The following is a 19,013-nucleotide window of genomic DNA, read 5'->3' on the forward strand; positions in this document are numbered from 1 at the left end:
ACCCACTCTCGATGATCCATATCAAATGTCGAGTTAGGTGGCAGATCATCGAATGCCCAATTTCCGCGATCCATTTCATCCCAGAGTGACCGGCGAGTTTAACCGCCATCCACAACCAACAATTCAAATACTTCTACACTATCCTACTCTCTACACCCAATACAGATTCGTGCACTCTAGGATGGGGCCAAGGAAACAGTTCATCTTCTAGTAAGAGGGAATTTCCATATATCATTCATTCACATTGCCGAATGAGACCCGAGCATAGTTTATCCACTCTCTGGACAGGGATATCCCGAAATAGAAGCACCCCCAGGCATATAAGCAAATCAGCTTCTAGAATCCGCCAACACCTCTCACTCGCTGTACAGCGCCAATGACTCCCTTAGCCCAACTGAATCGACCCCGTGTAGGCCCCATTGAGCCCACGGGGGTCTTGTCAGTTTCGGGATCATGCCAGCAGCCATCCTTTGTACTTGCAGCACCATATTTAGCAGTATTTTGGTTGCGGTTGATTAACTCAGTCCAAGCACGACAAACGGGCCTGGAATCAATAAGAACATTGACTTCCTGGCTGTGGAAGAATGACTGGGTGTCGAGGTTTCCATTGCCTGGAGATATTGTTAGATACTTAGACGACACATACTTCTCTCCTGATGTTTTACTTTCTAGACTTACCCTGAATCGCAATCTGCTCATCAACAATCATCAACTTAATATGACAGCTCCGCTTCTTAAAGCTATTATGGATCGGACGAGTCTGGTCCTTGCCAACATAATAATATACCCGTAGACGGGATTTCTCGTCGTCGGTTTTGAGCGAGTTGTATAGCCTATTCGCAATCATTTCATTGGTCCCATTTTGAAACGGGAGAAGCTCGCCTGCGTCGTTGTAGCCAAGGCAGAGATAGCAGGATACCACCACGCCGCGGCGAACGGAACTAAGGAGGGGTTCCATTAGAGGCTCGGCGTTCATGTTTGGTGTCTGAATGAAGATTGAATGCTGGGCGTGATTGATTGCGGATAGCCACGCCGCATTTTGTGGGGTATGAATGCTGCTGTGGTTTGGAGCTTGAATAAATCAAGGGTTAGAGTTATGTTCGGCTGCCTGAGGGACCTTGTCTTCGTGGTTTGGACTTACATCCAAATGGTTCCCTGTTTACCAATGCCATTGCGAAGGGCTCGTGTCGAGGTAGGATCATATAAGGATTGAACATATTATCCTGGTCGCTGTCTGGTGCATCGCCTGTTGTTTTAGGCTGGATAGTTGTATCTGTTTAGTTGTTAGGTACTGTCATAATTTTGCACACATATTTCACATACTGAGGTGACGGCTGACAGCCTGTGTGCGCGTTTCGTCACCTCGTGGGTGAACACAGTCGTTGACTCTCCGGGCCTCATGTTCAAAGTCCATATCATAATGGGCAGAGTTTATTGTATGCTCAGGAAGAGCTGTATCTCCATTCGCTATAGGAATACCATCATTCTTTTCTTCGTGGCATGGTATCGGAGCATCCCTGGCTGGAGAGTCCAGAAGTGGGAACGGGGGGGTCAAGAGCCTTTCCCCACGAAAGCAAAGCAGAATCATAGAAAGTATCAACAATTGGGCCCTCGATATGAGCTAGCATCTCAAGATTGTCGTTGTCTTGGATATTACTGCTCTGTATGAGAGCCATGCGCCGGTCAATAACGGTGAATTTTGCATGGAACGTTCCAAAGACAGGCCGGTGGAAGTTGATGACTCGGAGATCAACATTGGGGATCTCGCTTGCAGCAGGGAGCTTCACTTTCCCGCCGACATATTGGTCCTCGGGGACACTCAATCGATTCTCCCATGCCTAGTGTTTCATTAGAATCATGTCTACAGATCATATTTGATATACACCAGGATAAGAGCACTCACCTGGCGAGGATCTCCTCGATCATAAATCATCTTCATAACTATCTTCTGTCCCCTTTCTCCTGCTCGTTTGGAAAGCTCCCGGATAGCATTCGTCACTAATGTCGATGCGTCCGAATGGATCCAGAAATTGGTACCCAAAAAGACTTCATGTTCGGCGCGCACAATGCAATTCGCCAAATGGCGACAGAGGTCAGGTAACGGGGCGACAATTGTCAACGGCAAAACTCCCGTGCTCCCCAGCAGCTGGGGGGATACAACCCCTGACATTGGGTTCTTTTCTAGACAACATAACGCATCATGATAAACCTGGGAACATGTGTTAGGTCCTTCTCTCACAATGTCGATGTAGCAAATTAATTCACCTTTAGAAATAGATCACTCGTTTCCACAGACTCAAAGTTCCCGCAAGCGCGAGCCTTCTGCAGCTCATTTAATGATTCCCATTCGGCTTTGTCAACATCCGATTCTGCCGCGCCATCGTATGTACGCGACGCATGGTGACTCTCAAACAGTTTATGGAAGACTTTCTGCGGACACTGCGATGGATCAAGAGCTAACTCTGAGGTTACTGTCTGCCCTTGACACATATTGTGCACCTTGCGTGGTACCATCTTGCACCGTACCCGATTGGGACTTGGGGGTTGTTGAATGACCAAAATGATCCCAACAACAAAAAATGAACAGGTCGCGGCAAGTAACTTGACAGACTCTAAGCCGTTCAATATTGTTCCAGAAAAGTTCCACGGGTGGAATATACCATCCATGGCCGAGATGAGATGACGTAGAGCACTTGGCCCTAAGCTGCCGAGCTTTCTTAGGGGCTTCTGGGAGACTTCTAGTTGGAGAGCTCAACTGGGTCCAGATGATTTTGATCAAATATGGAGTCGGAGAATTTTGATGCCTAAATATTCTCTCCCCTAGGGTCTTCCAACTTGGAAGTGACCATTCAGCCCTATGACGTCGAATACTGCATACCCCACAATAATATATGTTCCTGATTCTATTAGGTGTTTCAATTAGAAAAGGGGTATTAGTATATACGTTGAAGCCTCATGTACCATTTACCGGCTCGTTGACTGTCCGTGAAAACATCCAATAACGTAGTCGCAACAAAGCTAAAATAGTAGAACATATTCTCGTACCCCAGCAGCAATAATACATGCAGCTAACTCCCCCTACCATGGTCATCCAAATCTCCGTCTAGCCTCCGTCCAAAAACGCTCATATTTAATCTGAGGGACGACGAATAGAAACCCGGTTACGCTTATCCCTAGCCTGTTCTCGAAGTTGATCCAATTCCTCCTCAAGAAACAGCCCTTCGCGCACAGATTCCGCTATCTGGTCCAACTTCCTGCAGCTCCATCCAGCAGCGACAACTGCGCTTGTCGCAAATGATCCAAGTGACTTGAATTCGCTCCATGGCAAGTAGTCCGGTGAAAATCCTCGACAAATTGTCACCACAAGGTCGTCCGCGCCTCTTTGCGCATCAATGAAGACTATAGCCTACGCTCTCATTAGACGAATCGCTATATAACGTAGGTGCGCTCCTAACCTCGTCCTTTGGGACACCTCTCATAACCCGTTTCTTCATACCATCCCAAAGCACGCTAATAGCGGCGAGGCAATCCATCACTGCTCGACGTAAAATACGAGGGGAGAAGCGGTACTGCAGATAATTGGTATTGAAGATAATTTGAGGGTTAGGACGCTCAACCTAAGATTTACAGACAGTGCCTCTTTATAACCCTCATAGGCTGTACTGATATCGATTTGCGCCCAATAGTATGTCCCAAAAGTAACCGTTATTTTCCTCTGATTTGGAGTTGTGATATATTCCGGCTTGTGTCTGGTGAAACGGTGGTACAACTGGTACAACCAGCTAAGTTCTAAGAAAATGTATTTCAATGTAGTGTAGTATGTAGTCTACCATGGATGCCATGCGTAAAAGCACCGCGTTGATCTTGATTGGATATTATGATGCATAGCCCTATCTACCCACATGTAGCCTATGCACCTATGCACCTATATAGGTATCTATAACACAAATCAGACCTCCCTCTCCAAGGCTTGTGTCACCTAAGCCATGGGGCATTTCGCTGCAGCCCCGCCTTTTTCTTCATCGGACACCCATCATCACTTTACCAACGCCTACCCTATCCGACCAAAAATCGTGTACTAAAATGGCCGAGAAGGAGCCGTCGAAAGAATCGCCGGAAGGAGCTGCGGACAAAATGGACCCAGAAGGACCAGTGAGATCTGCCGTCCATATGGGAATGTCGACAATACTAACTCCTGCTAAAAACAGACCATATACGATGTTTGGAAGCAGGCTGATGGCTTGTTCCAGGGCGAAGAAACAGAGAAATGGATTACATTTATTGCAAAAACCGACCACCACGCTGGATTCGTAAGGGTTGTGGGAGGGGATGAAGGATTTACAACCACTGCCCCCAGAACATTCCTTGTTCCTCCAAACCACAATATCGAGGTTTTCAGTTGCAAAATTATGTTCACACAAGGTTAAGCTCGGTCAAGCCGAAATTTCGAATAGCCTGCACCCGAACATTGCGACTCACCCTGATATTACAACTAGAATATGAGGACCTGTGAAATTGACGCTGAAAATGACCGCTTTGGAGGCCAGAAACGGCCGCCTTCTTTGTGAGGGCCAGAGAGGTAGTTGACTGGCATGTCTATCACGGCTACCGTTGATTCTCAATTAATTGATAACAGTCTATACTATGTTGATCAGATTAAATGGACTGGTCCCGGGGACATAAAGGACTGCCCAACTGTGAGAACAACGAATGCTAATGGGAGAACGAGGTGGTGAAATAGGAATTACAATTCATTTTATTTTAATATGAGCCCCGCTGAAAGTGGTGAACAGGTGTTGAAGTTAACACCATCCATTCTGCTGAACAGGATTGGCCAAACAAAAAAGGGCTTCTCTACCTAGGTGTTAGTCTCTCGCCATAATTATTTCACCTTGATTGCAAGGACAACAGCTTGGGTACCTCCGCTCTATTATCCAATTCTCCCGGTCCCTTATGATTCTGCACAGAATACAGGTGGCTCCAGGCTTGGCCTTCCAAAGCCAGTTCTCATCTAATAACAGAAAAGTCAAGGTTATGGCAATTCTGTTGGATCCTTCATGCCTTCTGATGAGAATAAACACGAGAGAGGTCTCCGATACGAAGTACAATATAGCCAAGCACTATTTCAGAGTATTGTTTAGCTCTAAACTTTGATATTAGTATATCAATTTAGTCCTGTTCTCTCTGTTCCCCGCTCCCTAGGAAGTTGGATACAGAGTTAATTAGGTGTGGCTCAAAAATAATCGATATCTAGGATACGTCCACGTCTAATCGAATAAGGGCGTCGACAAACTTCTGGTAGTTTTGACTGCTTGTTTAGCGGCTGATATGGCGCGAACGTCCCTTCGTCCCTTGAGGTTAAGTTGACAGGCGTTCGATTCTAGGGGGCGTTTTCAAATAGCCTCCCCTTTTTACGTCCCATTCCTAACTGTCAAGAAGATTGCAAAGGGCCTCCAAAGGGGACGAGGGTGTGCCTGCTAGAGGTTCTAGGAGGGATGACGAGATATTGATCCAAGCACTTCTCCAGCTTCGGATTTGACGCCACCATGAGCCAGCAGGAGCTTGACGATACCCTCATGCCTTTGTTTTACAGCGACAGATAGCGGCGTTCGACCTTTGCGGTCTTTGGAGTTTGGGTCGACTCCTTCACTGGTGAGCAGTAGCTGTACCACGGCCTCATGTCCCTTCTCCGAGGCCACCAGCAGCGGCGTTCGACCTCCCTTGTCGACGGAATTTGCGTCAACACTATCCAAACCAAGCAGCCGCCGTACCACTTTCCCATGCCCATTCTCTGCAGCCAACCATAGCGGCGTTCGACCGCTGTCATCTTTGGAGCCAGCATCCACGCCATCAATAGCAAGCACCATCTCCACTGTTTCTTCATCCCCATGAACTGCGAGCCACGATAGTAGTGCCCGGCCCCTGTAGCACTTCATGTTCGGATCAACACAGTGCCTCGCTAGGAAGAGTCGCACTATCCTTCCGTGCCCATTTTCCGCAGCTGACAAGACTGGGGTCTGTTCGGCTGGGCCCTCGGGTTCGATATTCTCCCACTTCAGCAGTTGCTTCACAACGGTCTCATGACCGTTCTGCGCTGCCAGCAGCAGCGGAGTCGAGCCGCTGATGTCCGCCGAGCTCCATTCGATGTCGCCCCTAGAAAGCAAGAGCCTCACAACGCCACCGTGCCCCTCCGCCGCAGCACACGACAGCGGCGTTTGGCGGGCAATATTCCTAGCATTTGGGTCGATGCCATCCTCGGCAAGAAGCAGCTCCACCACACTCTCGTTCCCTTTGTGTGCTGCAAACCATAGTGGTGTCCTGCCCCATTCAGTGTCATACCCGGTTCTCGACGCCCAGATCGGTGCCTGTACGCCGTCGTTGTCCATGGAGTTCAGGTCCACCCCATCCTCTGCTAGGAGCAGCCTCACTATAACCACATGACCTTCCCCAGCGGCCCAGGACAGCGGAGTCCGGCCGGTGTCGTCTTGGCAGTCCACATCAACGCCCACTCGCCCAAGTAGAACTCGTACCACCTCCTCATGCCCTTGTCTCGCGGCTAGCAGTAGTGGCTGCTGGCAGGTATCAGTATCAGCTTTGACGTTGGCGCCGGCTTTTAGTGATCTTCGGGCCACATCCGCCTGCCCATGAGTTGCAGCCCATAATAATGCCCAGCCACCAGATAGTCGCACATCACGGGCATAGAGATCGGAATTGAGGAGATGAAAGAGGCGGCGACATGTTCGAGCAAGGGCGCTGAAGTCCCTTTGCAGTTCCAAATCCTCTGCTACTACAACCAATAATTCATTTGGTAAATCCAAGAGCTCCATCTCTCGACATAGTCGCGTTGGTAACTTCACAACCGGGAAGCTGGGAAGGAGCCTGATAAAGCAGCAGTGCTTCCTGCTTTTTGAGATGGACAGTGGAAGGAAATGAGAAGGAAATGAGGACCGATTGAATACGGATGACGAAGTCTATGGTCCTCGGATCCGATCATTGAGGTAAAGAGGAGAACTCGAAGGAAGAAAAAGCTCTGGTAAAGTCACCGGGACGTCGCGAATGCTCCTGGTCTGTCAACCAACCTCCTGAAGGGGAAGTACAGGTACTTTGTTGCACAAAGTTACTGGTGTGGAGACGACGGTCGAGGGGGTATTTGCATGCCATACGTACCTCTCCAGAATCGTTGCTCGCAGGGAATTGACTCGGACACATCAACTTATATAATCCTACCACGTGATTCACAGGATAATGTCTGCTGGGTGGGGTCTTTCCGATCTGGGCTGCTGCCGCTTCTACGAAGGCGCTCAGGTTCCTGCTCACTGAATAGATGCCAGCACGGGCTCTAGTGAGCATGCTGTCGGAATCAGTGTCGGATACGGAATATCTAGATTGCCCCGGGCCGATTGTTTGTATTAGTCAGCTTCCCCATACCTCCATGGCTGTCAGAAACGAGGAAGAAGTGGATATATCCAACAACCAATGGAAATCACAAAAGGTCTGAATTGCTATGAAGCCCGCTATATTTTTTGTTGTTCTCGGGACTAGGCTTTTCCGTTCCGCTGTCCTCTCTTGTGCTTTCTGCTCTCTCTGGATAGCTCCCATCACCTTGTTATACACAGGGTCACTTGTCAGCGTCACAACCTCTGCACGTATAAATGCGCCTCGTAGGACAACAAAGCCTTTGTGCTGTCTGTCTGAAACAACACTCTCAATGCTCTCTCAATTGTCCTACTCATGTCCTCGTGAAAGGAATCAATTCTCACACAATGTATCACCTATCTACCAATGGCAGGAAGGTATTGAGGCCTATGTAACCTACGACTCGTCAGGACGAGATACCGTTCGTGCTGCACATATATTAGATTGGATGAAAGGGCGGGTTCATGAAACCAGGGACCGAGTGGAGTCGTCTATATGAGCACTGCGTAATTTGTCCGGTGTAATTATTATTAAAGAGATTAAATAAAGCATTGCACGAAAAAGAAAAGCTGTATATAAAACCGTCTGCGCTGCCATGCACAGATATATTCTTGCCAATGCATTTGACTCCGTGCATGATTGTTTCAAATCGAAGGCTCTTAAAAGCCAATCATACCGCAGTTACTGCCTCCCCGCTGTATGAAACATCCGAGCTCCTCAATAGCATCTCCTTAGTTCCAAAGCCCGTCGATTGGATGCTCCCCCGTTGAGATTGCTCCGATTTGAGATCCTCCTGTTGTCCAGTGTTGGGGACTTCAATACCGAGGTCAATATCTCGAACTCCATACACAGACCGGCGGAGTGTCTTGATCCCAGTCTTCAAATCAAGATCTAGTTCGTCGACATAATCATATGCGGCCTTGCTGGTTATGGCAAGTCTCTCATAAGAGTCAACTCCTCCTAAGCGCCACTCGGGCAAAGGCTTGCGAGCACCGCCCAGATCATAGACATAAGCAGGGCGACCATTCTTGTCAACCACCTTCCGACGGGCAAATTTGACATCACGCCCAATCGGCGTGTAGTCCTTGATCTGCTTCGCCCTAAATCCCACAACCGGATGAATAAACTCAAAAGTCTCTCCTAGCATATTTCCGTCTTTGTCGAAAGGATCATTGTTTCCAGGCGTACGTCTCTCCGACCCGTTGAGGTAGTAGAATGGCGTAAAGCTGTCTTGCATCGGACCTGTTCCCCAACCATAGCTGCGTCGCTTCACGGACTCGACAGAAGAGGTGGAGGGTTGCTTAGGGGCGGAGGGTTGTTTGGGTTTGAAAGCCGAGGATATTGCTGCAATCTTGCGACGAGCCCAACCTCCTAAGGATTCATAGACTGTTTCTTCCACAAGCGTTGAAATATAGTATTCTCTCTCTTCTCTTTCCTCTTGGAGAGACTCCTCGTTGAATGATAGGTAGGGCTTGACTTGGTCCAGCATCCAGGAGAAGGTGATATTAGACATTTCTTCCATGTCACCCTCACCTTTGAGGGTTTCACCCGAGCCTCCGCCAATGTTAATGTGATAGCCGGGGAACCACACTTGTGTCAACGTTCGGGGGTGGTGCTGGTGTTTGTGGCCATCTTGTAGCTTTAAGAGCTTTCGAGTCTCCCGATTCAAGGCTCTGGCGGTCTCATTTAGCTTTCGGGCTGCGTTGTTGACGTCCTCATCGCTAACATTGCCGCTATCCTTGAGGCGAATTGCGTCTTGCAAGAGATCGTCCCATGCTTGAGCTTTCTGATCGACCATGCTCTTCTGGATTTGTATCTGCTCTGGAGTGACGTTTCCGACTTTTGGGAGATACCATAGAGTAGGGGAAAATGCGTTGCGGTGTTCATCGAGGGCCAAAGCCTGGAATGCATGTTTGACATCTGACCGTTTGTCAGTATTGCGGCCACCATGAAATCATGCCGAGGCAAGAACAAATAAAAGAGGTATTAGTATACTTACTAGTTGAAAGTTCAACATTTTCGCACCCACCCTTACGCGTCCACCACGAGAGCCACGATGGCAGCTTCATTCCCAGTACCTCCGGCATTCCAATAGCGCTGACGGTATCATAAACGCCAACAACTTCCACGTCCCTTGATCCCTCCTGAGCCCAGTCGCCCTCAGGACGCTTCTCAAATACGAAACTATCACCTCGAGCTCCCTGATTCTCATCGGCCTTCCCATCCATCCACTCAAACCAGAGGTCACTGCAATAGAACCGCTCGCCGGGCTTACTTTTCTTATAAACCTCCCAGAGATCGGGAAACCGGTTCAGGTCCTGTTTACTGCAAATGCCAATATCCGAGATCAGACCAGCAATGGTGCGTGCCGTGAACGCACCCCTCGAGAAACCAAAACACATAATCTGATCGCCCGGTCTGTAATTCAAGACAAGGAAGTTATACGCTTCGAGGACATTCCCTTCCAGACCTAGGCCAATGGCGCCTTCGATCCTTTGTCCCAATGGACCTGAAGTTGTGCCAACTCCAGAATCGTACCAGACTATTTGCTGCCACTGATTCCCATGTTCGTCGGTTCCGACACTGTTCAGAGCGCGACAGAGACGCGTCACATTAGATGGGACATTTTTCTTGCCTGAGACGGCGGATTGCCATGTTCCGTCGCAGCAGATAACAATGCGCTTGCGGCTGGGGTGAGCCTTTGAGTCCTTTCTCTGTTGGACTTTATACGGTGGCTCATGGACATCGGAGCATAGAGACATTTTGTATGTACAATGGAGTTTAATGTGGCATGGGAGAGGATTCAGATCAAGTCTACGGGGTGGGCACCACTCAGGCTATATAACTTTTGTTTACACCCTTGCCTGGGTTCTTATTAGTGTTGTTCGACGAATAGGATCCGTGTCTTGGTCGCCTCGAATGATCTGCTTTTTGATACCTGCATGAACTCTCTCGCTAGTATACGAGCCGCAACACCACGTTTTGCTGCCCAGGCGCCCCATTGCCCGTGTTCTCTTCAGCTCCTGCAAGGGTTGACAAAATCTTCACGGGATCAGCTTAGCATAGCCTTTTGCCAAGCCAATAATCACCTGGGCACGAACCTTCACGGCCCCATCTACGTCAGCCCCGCATGGTTAGCCTTGCAAGGTTATGATCAGCATGAAAAGATAAGCGACGGGGGTGGTACAGCCGCAAACTCTCCCGGGGATGCCGTATTACAGATGAAAATGCAGCTGGACTTTCGAGGTCCGTGCCGGTGGTAAAAGTCGAGTTAACTGTGTGGATTGGCCCGATGGGTGAGCGGAAGGGTGAGAGGGGTGCTGAGCCCTGCAGACCCCCGGGGTCAGCCCTGGAGGGCTATGTGGCTTTTACTAAATGCGGTGAATCACTAGGTCAATCAATAATCATTATTGTACATAAGAAAACCCGCTAATTTCCCCCCTCCGTCACTGTCTGTACAAAGGTGCTCTGTATCGTGACCCGGTTTGGCGTTACCGGCTCAGGGTACAAGGCTTCTTGGCTGCTGTTACTAATCCAAAGCCTGTTTCTCCGCTGCGACGAGATTGTGACAACTGTGCTGGTGTCATCGGGGTCGATATCAGGGCGCCAGTGTTTCGGGTTTCGCGACCCTTTCATGGCCTCACTTTGCATATTGGACAGTGCGTATGTCTCTGAATATGTTCCTTGTTTGCGTGACTTGGGATTGCGAGTCGTATTTCCATCTAGGAGTCGGCGGAATAGGGGCCGGAGGGTGGTGAGACTGCCTGCTGTAATTCCGAGGCCGGTCTCAATGACAGAACAGATAGCGATTAGGTAGGTTGAATCTAGAGGATGTTAGACTTTGTCAAGAAACAGGGCGTTGGGCGATATACAAAGGAAATCGCTATCGGCGTAGAATCGTAGAAATGGAATTCGGCATATCACTGCCACACTCGCACTATTTATAGTTAGCAACGGATTCATCCCTAGGGTGGCCGGTTGGTCAAGATATCACGTACATTGCCCCTAACCCGAGGATTCCTCCTACCGCAACCTTCGTTCGTCTATTCATTTGCAGTTTCCAGACGAGTAAAATGGGTAGCAGGCCAAGCGACACATCACACAATATAGTCACAGAGCTATAGAAATAGGTGACTGCCAAGATTGTGTACATGGACAGGCATGTTCCCGTGCTGGTCGGATCCACTTGCTCCCAGAAGTGGGAGATGGGATTACAGGCGAAGAGTAGCAATAGCCCGAGCATGAATCCAATAGCAATGACAACAGCAATAATGCTCCAAAGTATCACTCTGTGAGACCTTTTGACGGCCAACCGGAGGAGTGCAACGGCAATTGATATTTTGGCAACTGCTGAGGCCCAAATGTAGATTATTTGACCAAGCCACCACATCTATAGAAGATAGTTAGCAACGAGTAGGAAATCTTCCATAAATATCACATACGAGAAGCGCTCTCTTATAGGTCTCCATGCTTGTAAAATCTGTATAGGTATGCCCGATTCCAAACATTGCTCCAATTATGCAACAGATATCCAGAAATATAAAAAGGATCTATAGAAAATTAGGATTCCCTGTCACACCATGTGGCATCAAACGGGGTCACCATACCAATGCAGCAACCATCAGAGCATCATCCCAGCCAAAGGCCCGGAGGATATTCAGTCGCACAAAACTTCGTAATGCAACTGTCACAATGGAGATAGACATCATCACAATTGAGACCATGAAAATGGCGAGACTTCGGCCCACGATGGGCATTGGGGCTTCCATTTCGACGCGGCTCTAATTTCTTCTTCACTTGTTCATTGTCCTAGCTTAGTGGCAACTTGAAGTGACAACTTGAAAAGAAGACACCGTGGATAGAGAAGTGCCAAAAGAAATTGGGGGGGGGAAAATCGAAGAAGAAATACAATATTTCCGGAGTGAGAGTCTACAATTACAAAGGGGGTCAAGACTTCATATGCTTTCGAAAATAGCCAAAGTCCCCGGATACTCCGGTGGGGAATAATGGGATCGAGACCAGCTGAGCTGGCGTTAGTGAAAGCTTTTTAAGATTATTTCGCAGCCAGCGGCTGGATTGTTTCAGGAACAATAGGCGATTATAGCCCGTAGACGCGTATAGCCTCCAGTCCTAGCCCTGTCTGGAACGAGAGACGTGCTCCACGCATGTATATGATCCAAACAAATGCCGTGTGGGCCTCGGAGGTTCTAAAACATGCCGAGCTCGGGAAGATGTCGATATGATGTTGGGGAGTAATTACAAGTGTTGAGGCTAACCCAGATCTATCCAAGCAGCGAATGAGGTGCGGTTATTTAGGCTTCGTGCCGAGATCTCGCCGAGACCTGGCGCATGGCAATCTAAAGCGGGTATGGTATTAACCAGATAAGTATACGGTACTCCGTACAAACTATGTAGATCCGGTCGACTGTAAAGGGGTCGTTATTGTTTCGAACGAACGCCGAATAGGTATCGCTCCGTCTTTGTTATTGTTGCATCAATGCATTGCTTTGTGTCAAACTGGGAGGGCTTCGGCCCTCAACAAGAACCTTGGTTTTTGTGGTGGTCTAGTGGAATATTGCCATATTTTATTCCATCACTTTGAAGCAGGTTTGTCAGTTCTTCCTTTGCCCTTTTGAGTTCCTTTTTCTGGTTTCGAGGCCTTTGGTTATTTGCCTCTATGGAGCTATATAGAGAGCTTCATGACAAGGTACAGATGATCATCAGCTTTGTCGTTACATCTCTGTGGAGCACAGACATCTAAAGTATCCTTATCAGGTAATATGTCCGTTCGTTCGGTTGCTATCATAGCGCTACAGCCTCCTGCGGAGCTTGACTTAGACAAGGCGTTCCTGTCACCCTAAGCTATCGAACCCACTATTGCCTACTGAAAAGGTATGTTCGCCTGTTAAAAGGCACGTTGGACTGTTAAAAGCGCACATTCGCCTGGTGAAAGGCACATTTTAACCCCTATTTGTTGGGTTGTTTCATAACACGAGTGGTTGTTTATCCACACGTTTGGGCGTTCCCGCTCTTTTTCACGGGTACAATAATATATGGTTTTTCAAAGATCCACACGGGTAGGTGCTCTCCAAGGCTTGTTGGTTGATACCCTCAAGGTGTCTCTGTAGTAGACAACACAATAAGATATTCTACTATTTAACTCAAGATTCCTTAGCCAAAAGTTCAACTGCATATTGCCTACTCTGTATACGATGTACTATCCACCTGTTGACTACTGCATTGAATAACTTGCGTAAAGCCATTGCATTATAGGTTAGTAATAGGGTAACAAGTTGATCTACAACACACACTATAACATAACATACGGACCCCTTAGGTATATAAGTAAAGCGGTATCACAGAACTGGATAACAGAGCCTCTGCTTCTGTGGCAAGCCGATGTACGTAGTTCGGAGACCGGTTCCCGGGGGGCACGGGCATAAAAGCCCCGCTTAGTTATCAACCGCAGATATTGGCCCAAATATGGAAGGGAAACTTCTCAAGAAATCAAGAAATTTGGAGATGATTCTTTGTAAATATTGCATAACCGAGGAATATACTATGTATTGCATTCTTCAGAGGTAGTCGGTGTTCCTTTCGTGCCCCCCGCTCTCGGAGTTGTGGCCGAGATCCCAATTCAAGCCTCGGATCTTGAGCTTTATTACCAACATGCTTCTCCCTTCTCTGTTTTGTTTTTCAGATATCGACATTTAGAGACCGGAAACACGTCCCTTTGACCATCCGACCTTTTATAGTACAATAGGATTCAGCTATGTACAGAATTCCCCCATGCAGACATTCAAATGTTTTTTTTACTCACATAATACAAGGGTTTATACAGCCTCCTTTGCTTTCTTTGAGGCCCTATGGGAGGTATGTTCTATGTACTAGTAGCAGCTTTATTCTGAAAATATTCAATTCTAACCCTTTACAACTTCAGGGCGGCGTCAGCCATGTCTTTGTCAATTTGGGATCAGACCACCCATCCATCCTCGAGGCGATGGTGAAAGGGCAGAAAGAAAAGAAAGACCAATTCCCTACAATAATCACCTGTCCCAATGAGGTACGGTAACAATGCATCATGGGACCCAACAACCTTCGCGGCAGCACTTCGGTTAGAGTCGGCAGTATGAATGGGAGTCTCGCTGACGATACACTATGTTATGTAGATGGTGGCACTGTCTATGGCCGATGGCTACGCCCGATTGACCGGACAGCCGCAGGCGGTAATTGTTCACGTCGATGTCGGCACGCAGGGACTCGGAGCAGCAGTTCACAATGCCTCGTGCGGGCGCGCCCCGGTTTTAATATTTGCTGGTCTATCGCCTTACACAATCGAGGGTGAAATGCGAGGTTCGCGCACGGAATACATCCACTGGATCCAAGACGTGCCAGATCAGAAGCAAATCGTCTCCCAATACTGTCGGTATACTGGTGAGATCAAGTCCGGCAAGAATGTTAAGCAAATCGTCAACCGAGCTCTGCAATTCGCAACTAGTGACCCACAGGGGCCTGTGTACCTCGCCGGAGCGCGAGAGGTCATGGAGGAGGATATCGAGCCGTATCAGTTAAACCAGGCTGTCTGGGGTCCTGTGGAACCCGCTGCCCTACCAACCTCCGGCGTTGAATTGATCGCATCTGAGCTTGCAGCTGCTAAGAGCCCTCTCATCATTGCTGGATATTCTGGGAGGAAGTCCCAGGCTGTGACTGAGCTTGTCACATTGGCAGATAGATTCAAGGGAATCCGTGTACTGGACACTGGTGGTAGCGACATGTGCTTCCCCGCCAACCATCCCGGATGGTTGGGATTGAGATATCCGGGCCACGAAGCGGTGGGAACATCTGATCTAATCCTTGTGATAGATTGCGATGTCCCTTGGGTGCCTACCCAGTTCAAGCCGTCTGCGTCGGCCAAGATTATCCACATTGATGTCGACCCTTTGAAGCAACAGATTCCGGTTTTCTACATCCACTCGATGGCTACATTCCGTGCCGACGCTTCCACCGCGCTCAAACAAATCAACGACTACGTTGCTTCCCAGCAGACTCTACAGCAATTCATTGGATCCGAGGAGAATATCGCTATGGGCCAATGCCGAGACGAGGAATATTCGAAGCGTCGACAAGAGATATCCGATCTGGCTGTGGTCCCGGAGGGAGGCAGTGGAGCCTCCTTGAATATTAACTATCTGATGGCGCAGGTTCGTCAGGGCGTTCCAATTGATACCATCTGGGCTATCGAGTCTGTCACCATGACCCACTTTGTTGCGGATCAAGTCTCAGCTACCGAACCTAAGACGTGGATCAACTGTGGAGGTGGCGGTCTCGGCTGGTCTGGCGGTGGTGCACTTGGCATCAAACTTGCTAGTGACATGCAGCATGGGGGACGTAGAAAGGGAAAGTTTGTCTGCCAGGTTGTTGGTGATGGAACATTCCTCTTCTCGGTGCCTGGGTCTGTGTACTGGATTGCCCGCCGCTATGGAATTCCCGTTTTGACAATCGTGCTGAACAATAAGGGTTGGAATGCGCCCCGGCGAAGCATGCTGCTCGTTCACCCTGAAGGGGACGGCTCTCGTGCCACGAACGAAGACCTCAATATCTCCTTTGCGCCAACGCCGGATTATGCTGGTATTGCCAAGGCTGCGGCAGGTGGTGAGTTGTGGGCTGGTCGTGCCTCGACTGTTGCTGAGCTTGCCGAGAAGCTTCCGGAAGCTATTAAGAGTGTTCTGAGTGGAAAGGCAGCGGTGCTAGAAGCGCAGCTTGACGGTACCACAGGCAAATATGTGGGCAGCTCATGAGAACATGGACTTTGGAGGGCATGAAGTACTAGGATATTCAGGAGATGACCTAGCAGTTCATAGATCACTTAATAATAAGCACAGTTCAAGGTCTAAGTGTTCGAGATGAAATATATGTACATGTGTGATTTTAAACGGATGTATATTTTGTATGCGGAACACATGCAAAAGATACCTAGTTAAAAAGCACATCTACCCCACGCCCTTTGACATGCCAACGCATATAACTGAGATAACAGAAACACTATGTACCTAAAGCTACCCCGAACTAATCCAATGAAAAGCTTATCAAAAAGTGGATTTATACTCCGTTGCACCAATATCGTCCTGCAAAATGAGTCATGTGCTTCGGAGAAAGACTTCGGCCTGGAGAGATCAAGTTCCGCTCCGCTTTCGCCGAATCGCCCTTTGTACCATTGCGATTGCTCTTTCTTTTTTTTTTTAACTTATAATAACCTGCTCTCCTTTCACGGAATCGGGCCAATACCACTACATACTGCGAGTTCGATATACGAAACACCCCGATATACCTAACCCCTTCCGCATACCTCCCCGCATACCCCTCCGATTCCGCACTTCGCATTTACACCGCTACCAACCCAACCACAATGAGTCCACCGGCCGCTCTAGATGTCAACCTGGTGGGCGTCACAGATACCTCGGCTGTCCCTGTTCCGGAACCCTTGACCGTCAATGGCGTGTCTGCATGGAGAGAGAAGGCGGCCAAGGTGCCCACCGGCGTGGCCGCAGCATGCAACAGTGATATGTTTAAGAGCCCGGTATGAGAATTCTAGGTTGTGCATAGGCGTCGTGAGGATATGGACCAAAAGCACAATCAATTGCAGGATGCGGAATGCTGATATGTCTCTGGGCGCATTAGATCTGCTATACCAAGCCCAAGGCTAAGCAGTTTGAGCGTATGTCTACCTTTGCCCTTTCTGAATCTATACCCATGTTTTCACAATTAGTCCACTTATGCTAAATTGCACTCGATTGTAGACCGTTTCTCGCTCGAAGCCAAGTCTCGCAAGGTCCGCACTCAATTGCGCAATACAAAGTCCACACTTGCTAATCTGCTCCTACACCTTAGGCGTCCACTTTGAAGACTGCCGCTCGTTACCTGAAAACCCCGGGTAAGACTTTGGAACACCTTTCTTTTATTCGATTATAGGCTAATTGTATTTCAAGGCCTTATTTCCCTCGGTGGTGGACTGCCCTCGCCTGAATACTTCCCCTTCGAACACTTGGATATCAAGGTCCCGACTCCCCCCGGATTCTCTCCAGAGGCTACTCGGGAGTCAGGCACGGTTCTTCGCGCAGGAAAGCACGATATTCAGGAAGGAACTAGCACCTATGGTGTGTCGCAATTCTCTTCATGCATTATAAATGGCCATGACTGATCCAATTCGTTAGACTTGGAGATTGCCCTTAACTATGGACAAGCTACCGGAGCTGCCCCATTGCTTCGTTTTGTCACAGAGCACACCGAAGTGAGTATAAAACACCAAAGCTCTTTAGTTTCCCAACAGACACTAATTGAATCAGATCATCCACAGCCCACCATACTCCGACTGGCAATGCACCCTGACGGCTGGCAGCACCTATGCCTGGGACACCGCTCTCCGCGTGTTCTGCGAGCGCGGAGACTACATCCTCATGGAGGAATATACCTTCGCCAGTGCCGCTGAGACCGCCTTCCCCCTTGGCATAAAGGTGGCGGGCATCCCAATGGACGAGCAAGGTCTCGTCCCGGAGGCAATGGACAAAATCCTCAGCGGCTGGGACGTCGCTGCCCGGGGTGCGCGCAAGCCTCACGTGCTGTACACCATCCCAACAGGCCAGAACCCGACCGGTGCCACCCAGTCCGCGGAACGCCGTCATGCCGTGTACAAGGTTGCACAGAAGCACGACATCATCATCGTCGAGGACGAACCATACTACTTCCTGCAGATGCAGCCCTATACCAGCGGGGACGCCTCCCCAGTGCCTCCTCCCTCCACCCACGCGGAGTTCATCAATTCACTTGTCCCCTCATTCCTGAGCATGGACACTGATGGGCGTGTCGTTCGCCTCGAGTCCTTCTCCAAAGTTATCTCGCCCGGTTCCCGGGTTGGCTGGGTCGTCGCCTCCGAGCAGATCATCGAGCGCTTCATCCGTACCTTCGAGGTTTCCTCGCAGAACCCTAGCGGTATTGCCCAGATCGCGCTCTTCAAACTTCTCGATGAGCACTGGGGCCACTCCGGGTACTTGGATTGGCTGATCAACCTGCGCATGTCGTACACTGCTCGTCGCGACTCGCTTGTTCACGCTTGTGAGAAGCATCTGCCCGCGAAATTGTTCACTGGGAAGCACCCGCGGCTGGCATGTTCGTAAGTTTTCCCTCGTCTTTCTTATCCTCCCTGTCTATGCCGTCCACTTGTCATCCTGCGATGAATACTAATTTGTTAACCAGCACTGGATGTCAATCGACTGGCGCAAGCACCCCGGTATTGCCGCTGGTAAGACACATGCCGATATTGAAGAAGAGATCTTCCTGTCCGCTGTGAACGGAGGCGTCCTCCTCTCCCGCGGCAGCTGGTTCAAGCCTGACCACGACACCGTCGAGGAGAAGATGTTCTTCCGTGCGACCTTCGCAGCTGCTTCGTCGGAGAAGATTGACGAAGCTATCTCGCGCTTCGCCCAGTCTCTGCGCGCTCAGTTTGGCCTGTAAATAGATCCCTGGCCTACGATTTTGACGAATCTCTTTTATTATAAAGAGGATGCATTAACACGGTTAATTTTTGGCGGTTTTAAATGGTA

The 19,013-nt window shown here is 49.1% G+C and overlaps 9 protein-coding genes across 9 annotated transcripts; 4 read left to right on the top strand and 5 right to left on the bottom strand.

Moving 5' to 3' along the window:
* Window positions 1-336: 336 nt before the first annotated feature.
* N7519_003154 (IQ calmodulin-binding motif protein) lies at window positions 337-2,667 on the bottom strand (the record flags this gene model as incomplete). Its single annotated transcript, XM_057289932.1, has 7 exons — window positions 337-611; window positions 679-1,071; window positions 1,142-1,273; window positions 1,324-1,517; window positions 1,570-1,838; window positions 1,904-2,209; window positions 2,266-2,667. 7 exons carry the CDS (start codon window positions 2,665-2,667, stop codon window positions 337-339), a joined length of 1,971 nt encoding a protein of 656 aa, XP_057151134.1.
* A 463-nt stretch (window positions 2,668-3,130) lies between these two features.
* Window positions 3,131-3,533, bottom strand: N7519_003155 (uncharacterized protein; the record flags this gene model as incomplete). The annotated part of the gene is made up of 2 exons (XM_057289933.1): window positions 3,131-3,406; window positions 3,456-3,533. The coding sequence occupies 2 exons, from the start codon at window positions 3,531-3,533 to the stop codon at window positions 3,131-3,133; spliced, it is 354 nt and encodes a 117-aa protein (XP_057151135.1).
* A 550-nt stretch (window positions 3,534-4,083) lies between these two features.
* On the top strand, window positions 4,084-4,427 carry N7519_003156 (uncharacterized protein; the record flags this gene model as incomplete). Its single annotated transcript, XM_057289934.1, has 2 exons — window positions 4,084-4,152; window positions 4,209-4,427. 2 exons carry the CDS (start codon window positions 4,084-4,086, stop codon window positions 4,425-4,427), a joined length of 288 nt encoding a protein of 95 aa, XP_057151136.1.
* Window positions 4,428-5,486: 1,059 nt separating this feature from the next.
* N7519_003157 (ankyrin repeat domain-containing protein) lies at window positions 5,487-6,827 on the bottom strand (the record flags this gene model as incomplete). Its single annotated transcript, XM_057289935.1, has 1 exon — window positions 5,487-6,827. One exon carries the CDS (start codon window positions 6,825-6,827, stop codon window positions 5,487-5,489), a length of 1,341 nt encoding a protein of 446 aa, XP_057151137.1.
* A 1,259-nt stretch (window positions 6,828-8,086) lies between these two features.
* On the bottom strand, window positions 8,087-10,178 carry N7519_003158 (T6SS phospholipase effector Tle1-like catalytic domain-containing protein; the record flags this gene model as incomplete). Its single annotated transcript, XM_057289936.1, has 2 exons — window positions 8,087-9,336; window positions 9,416-10,178. 2 exons carry the CDS (start codon window positions 10,176-10,178, stop codon window positions 8,087-8,089), a joined length of 2,013 nt encoding a protein of 670 aa, XP_057151138.1.
* Window positions 10,179-10,845: 667 nt separating this feature from the next.
* On the bottom strand, window positions 10,846-12,185 carry N7519_003159 (uncharacterized protein; the record flags this gene model as incomplete). Its single annotated transcript, XM_057289937.1, has 5 exons — window positions 10,846-11,240; window positions 11,289-11,353; window positions 11,415-11,806; window positions 11,859-11,966; window positions 12,024-12,185. 5 exons carry the CDS (start codon window positions 12,183-12,185, stop codon window positions 10,846-10,848), a joined length of 1,122 nt encoding a protein of 373 aa, XP_057151139.1.
* A 2,020-nt stretch (window positions 12,186-14,205) lies between these two features.
* On the top strand, window positions 14,206-14,488 carry N7519_003160 (Thiamine pyrophosphate enzyme C-terminal TPP-binding; the record flags this gene model as incomplete). Its single annotated transcript, XM_057289938.1, has 2 exons — window positions 14,206-14,289; window positions 14,357-14,488. 2 exons carry the CDS (start codon window positions 14,206-14,208, stop codon window positions 14,486-14,488), a joined length of 216 nt encoding a protein of 71 aa, XP_057151140.1.
* Window positions 14,489-14,497: 9 nt separating this feature from the next.
* Window positions 14,498-16,214, top strand: N7519_003161 (uncharacterized protein; the record flags this gene model as incomplete). The annotated part of the gene is made up of 2 exons (XM_057289939.1): window positions 14,498-14,530; window positions 14,586-16,214. The coding sequence occupies 2 exons, from the start codon at window positions 14,498-14,500 to the stop codon at window positions 16,212-16,214; spliced, it is 1,662 nt and encodes a 553-aa protein (XP_057151141.1).
* A 608-nt stretch (window positions 16,215-16,822) lies between these two features.
* Window positions 16,823-18,924, top strand: N7519_003162 (aminotransferase-like domain-containing protein; the record flags this gene model as incomplete). The annotated part of the gene is made up of 9 exons (XM_057289940.1): window positions 16,823-16,993; window positions 17,095-17,131; window positions 17,214-17,245; window positions 17,305-17,347; window positions 17,403-17,570; window positions 17,628-17,704; window positions 17,760-18,525; window positions 18,564-18,583; window positions 18,667-18,924. The coding sequence occupies 9 exons, from the start codon at window positions 16,823-16,825 to the stop codon at window positions 18,922-18,924; spliced, it is 1,572 nt and encodes a 523-aa protein (XP_057151142.1).
* Between the last annotated feature and the right edge of the window lie 89 nt (window positions 18,925-19,013).

The sequence above is a fragment of the Penicillium mononematosum genome (genome assembly GCF_028829835.1).
Source record: "Penicillium mononematosum strain IBT 11891 chromosome Unknown utg000002l:1.0-8112719.0:1.0-8118358.0, whole genome shotgun sequence".
Lineage (NCBI taxonomy): Eukaryota > Fungi > Ascomycota > Eurotiomycetes > Eurotiales > Aspergillaceae > Penicillium > Penicillium mononematosum.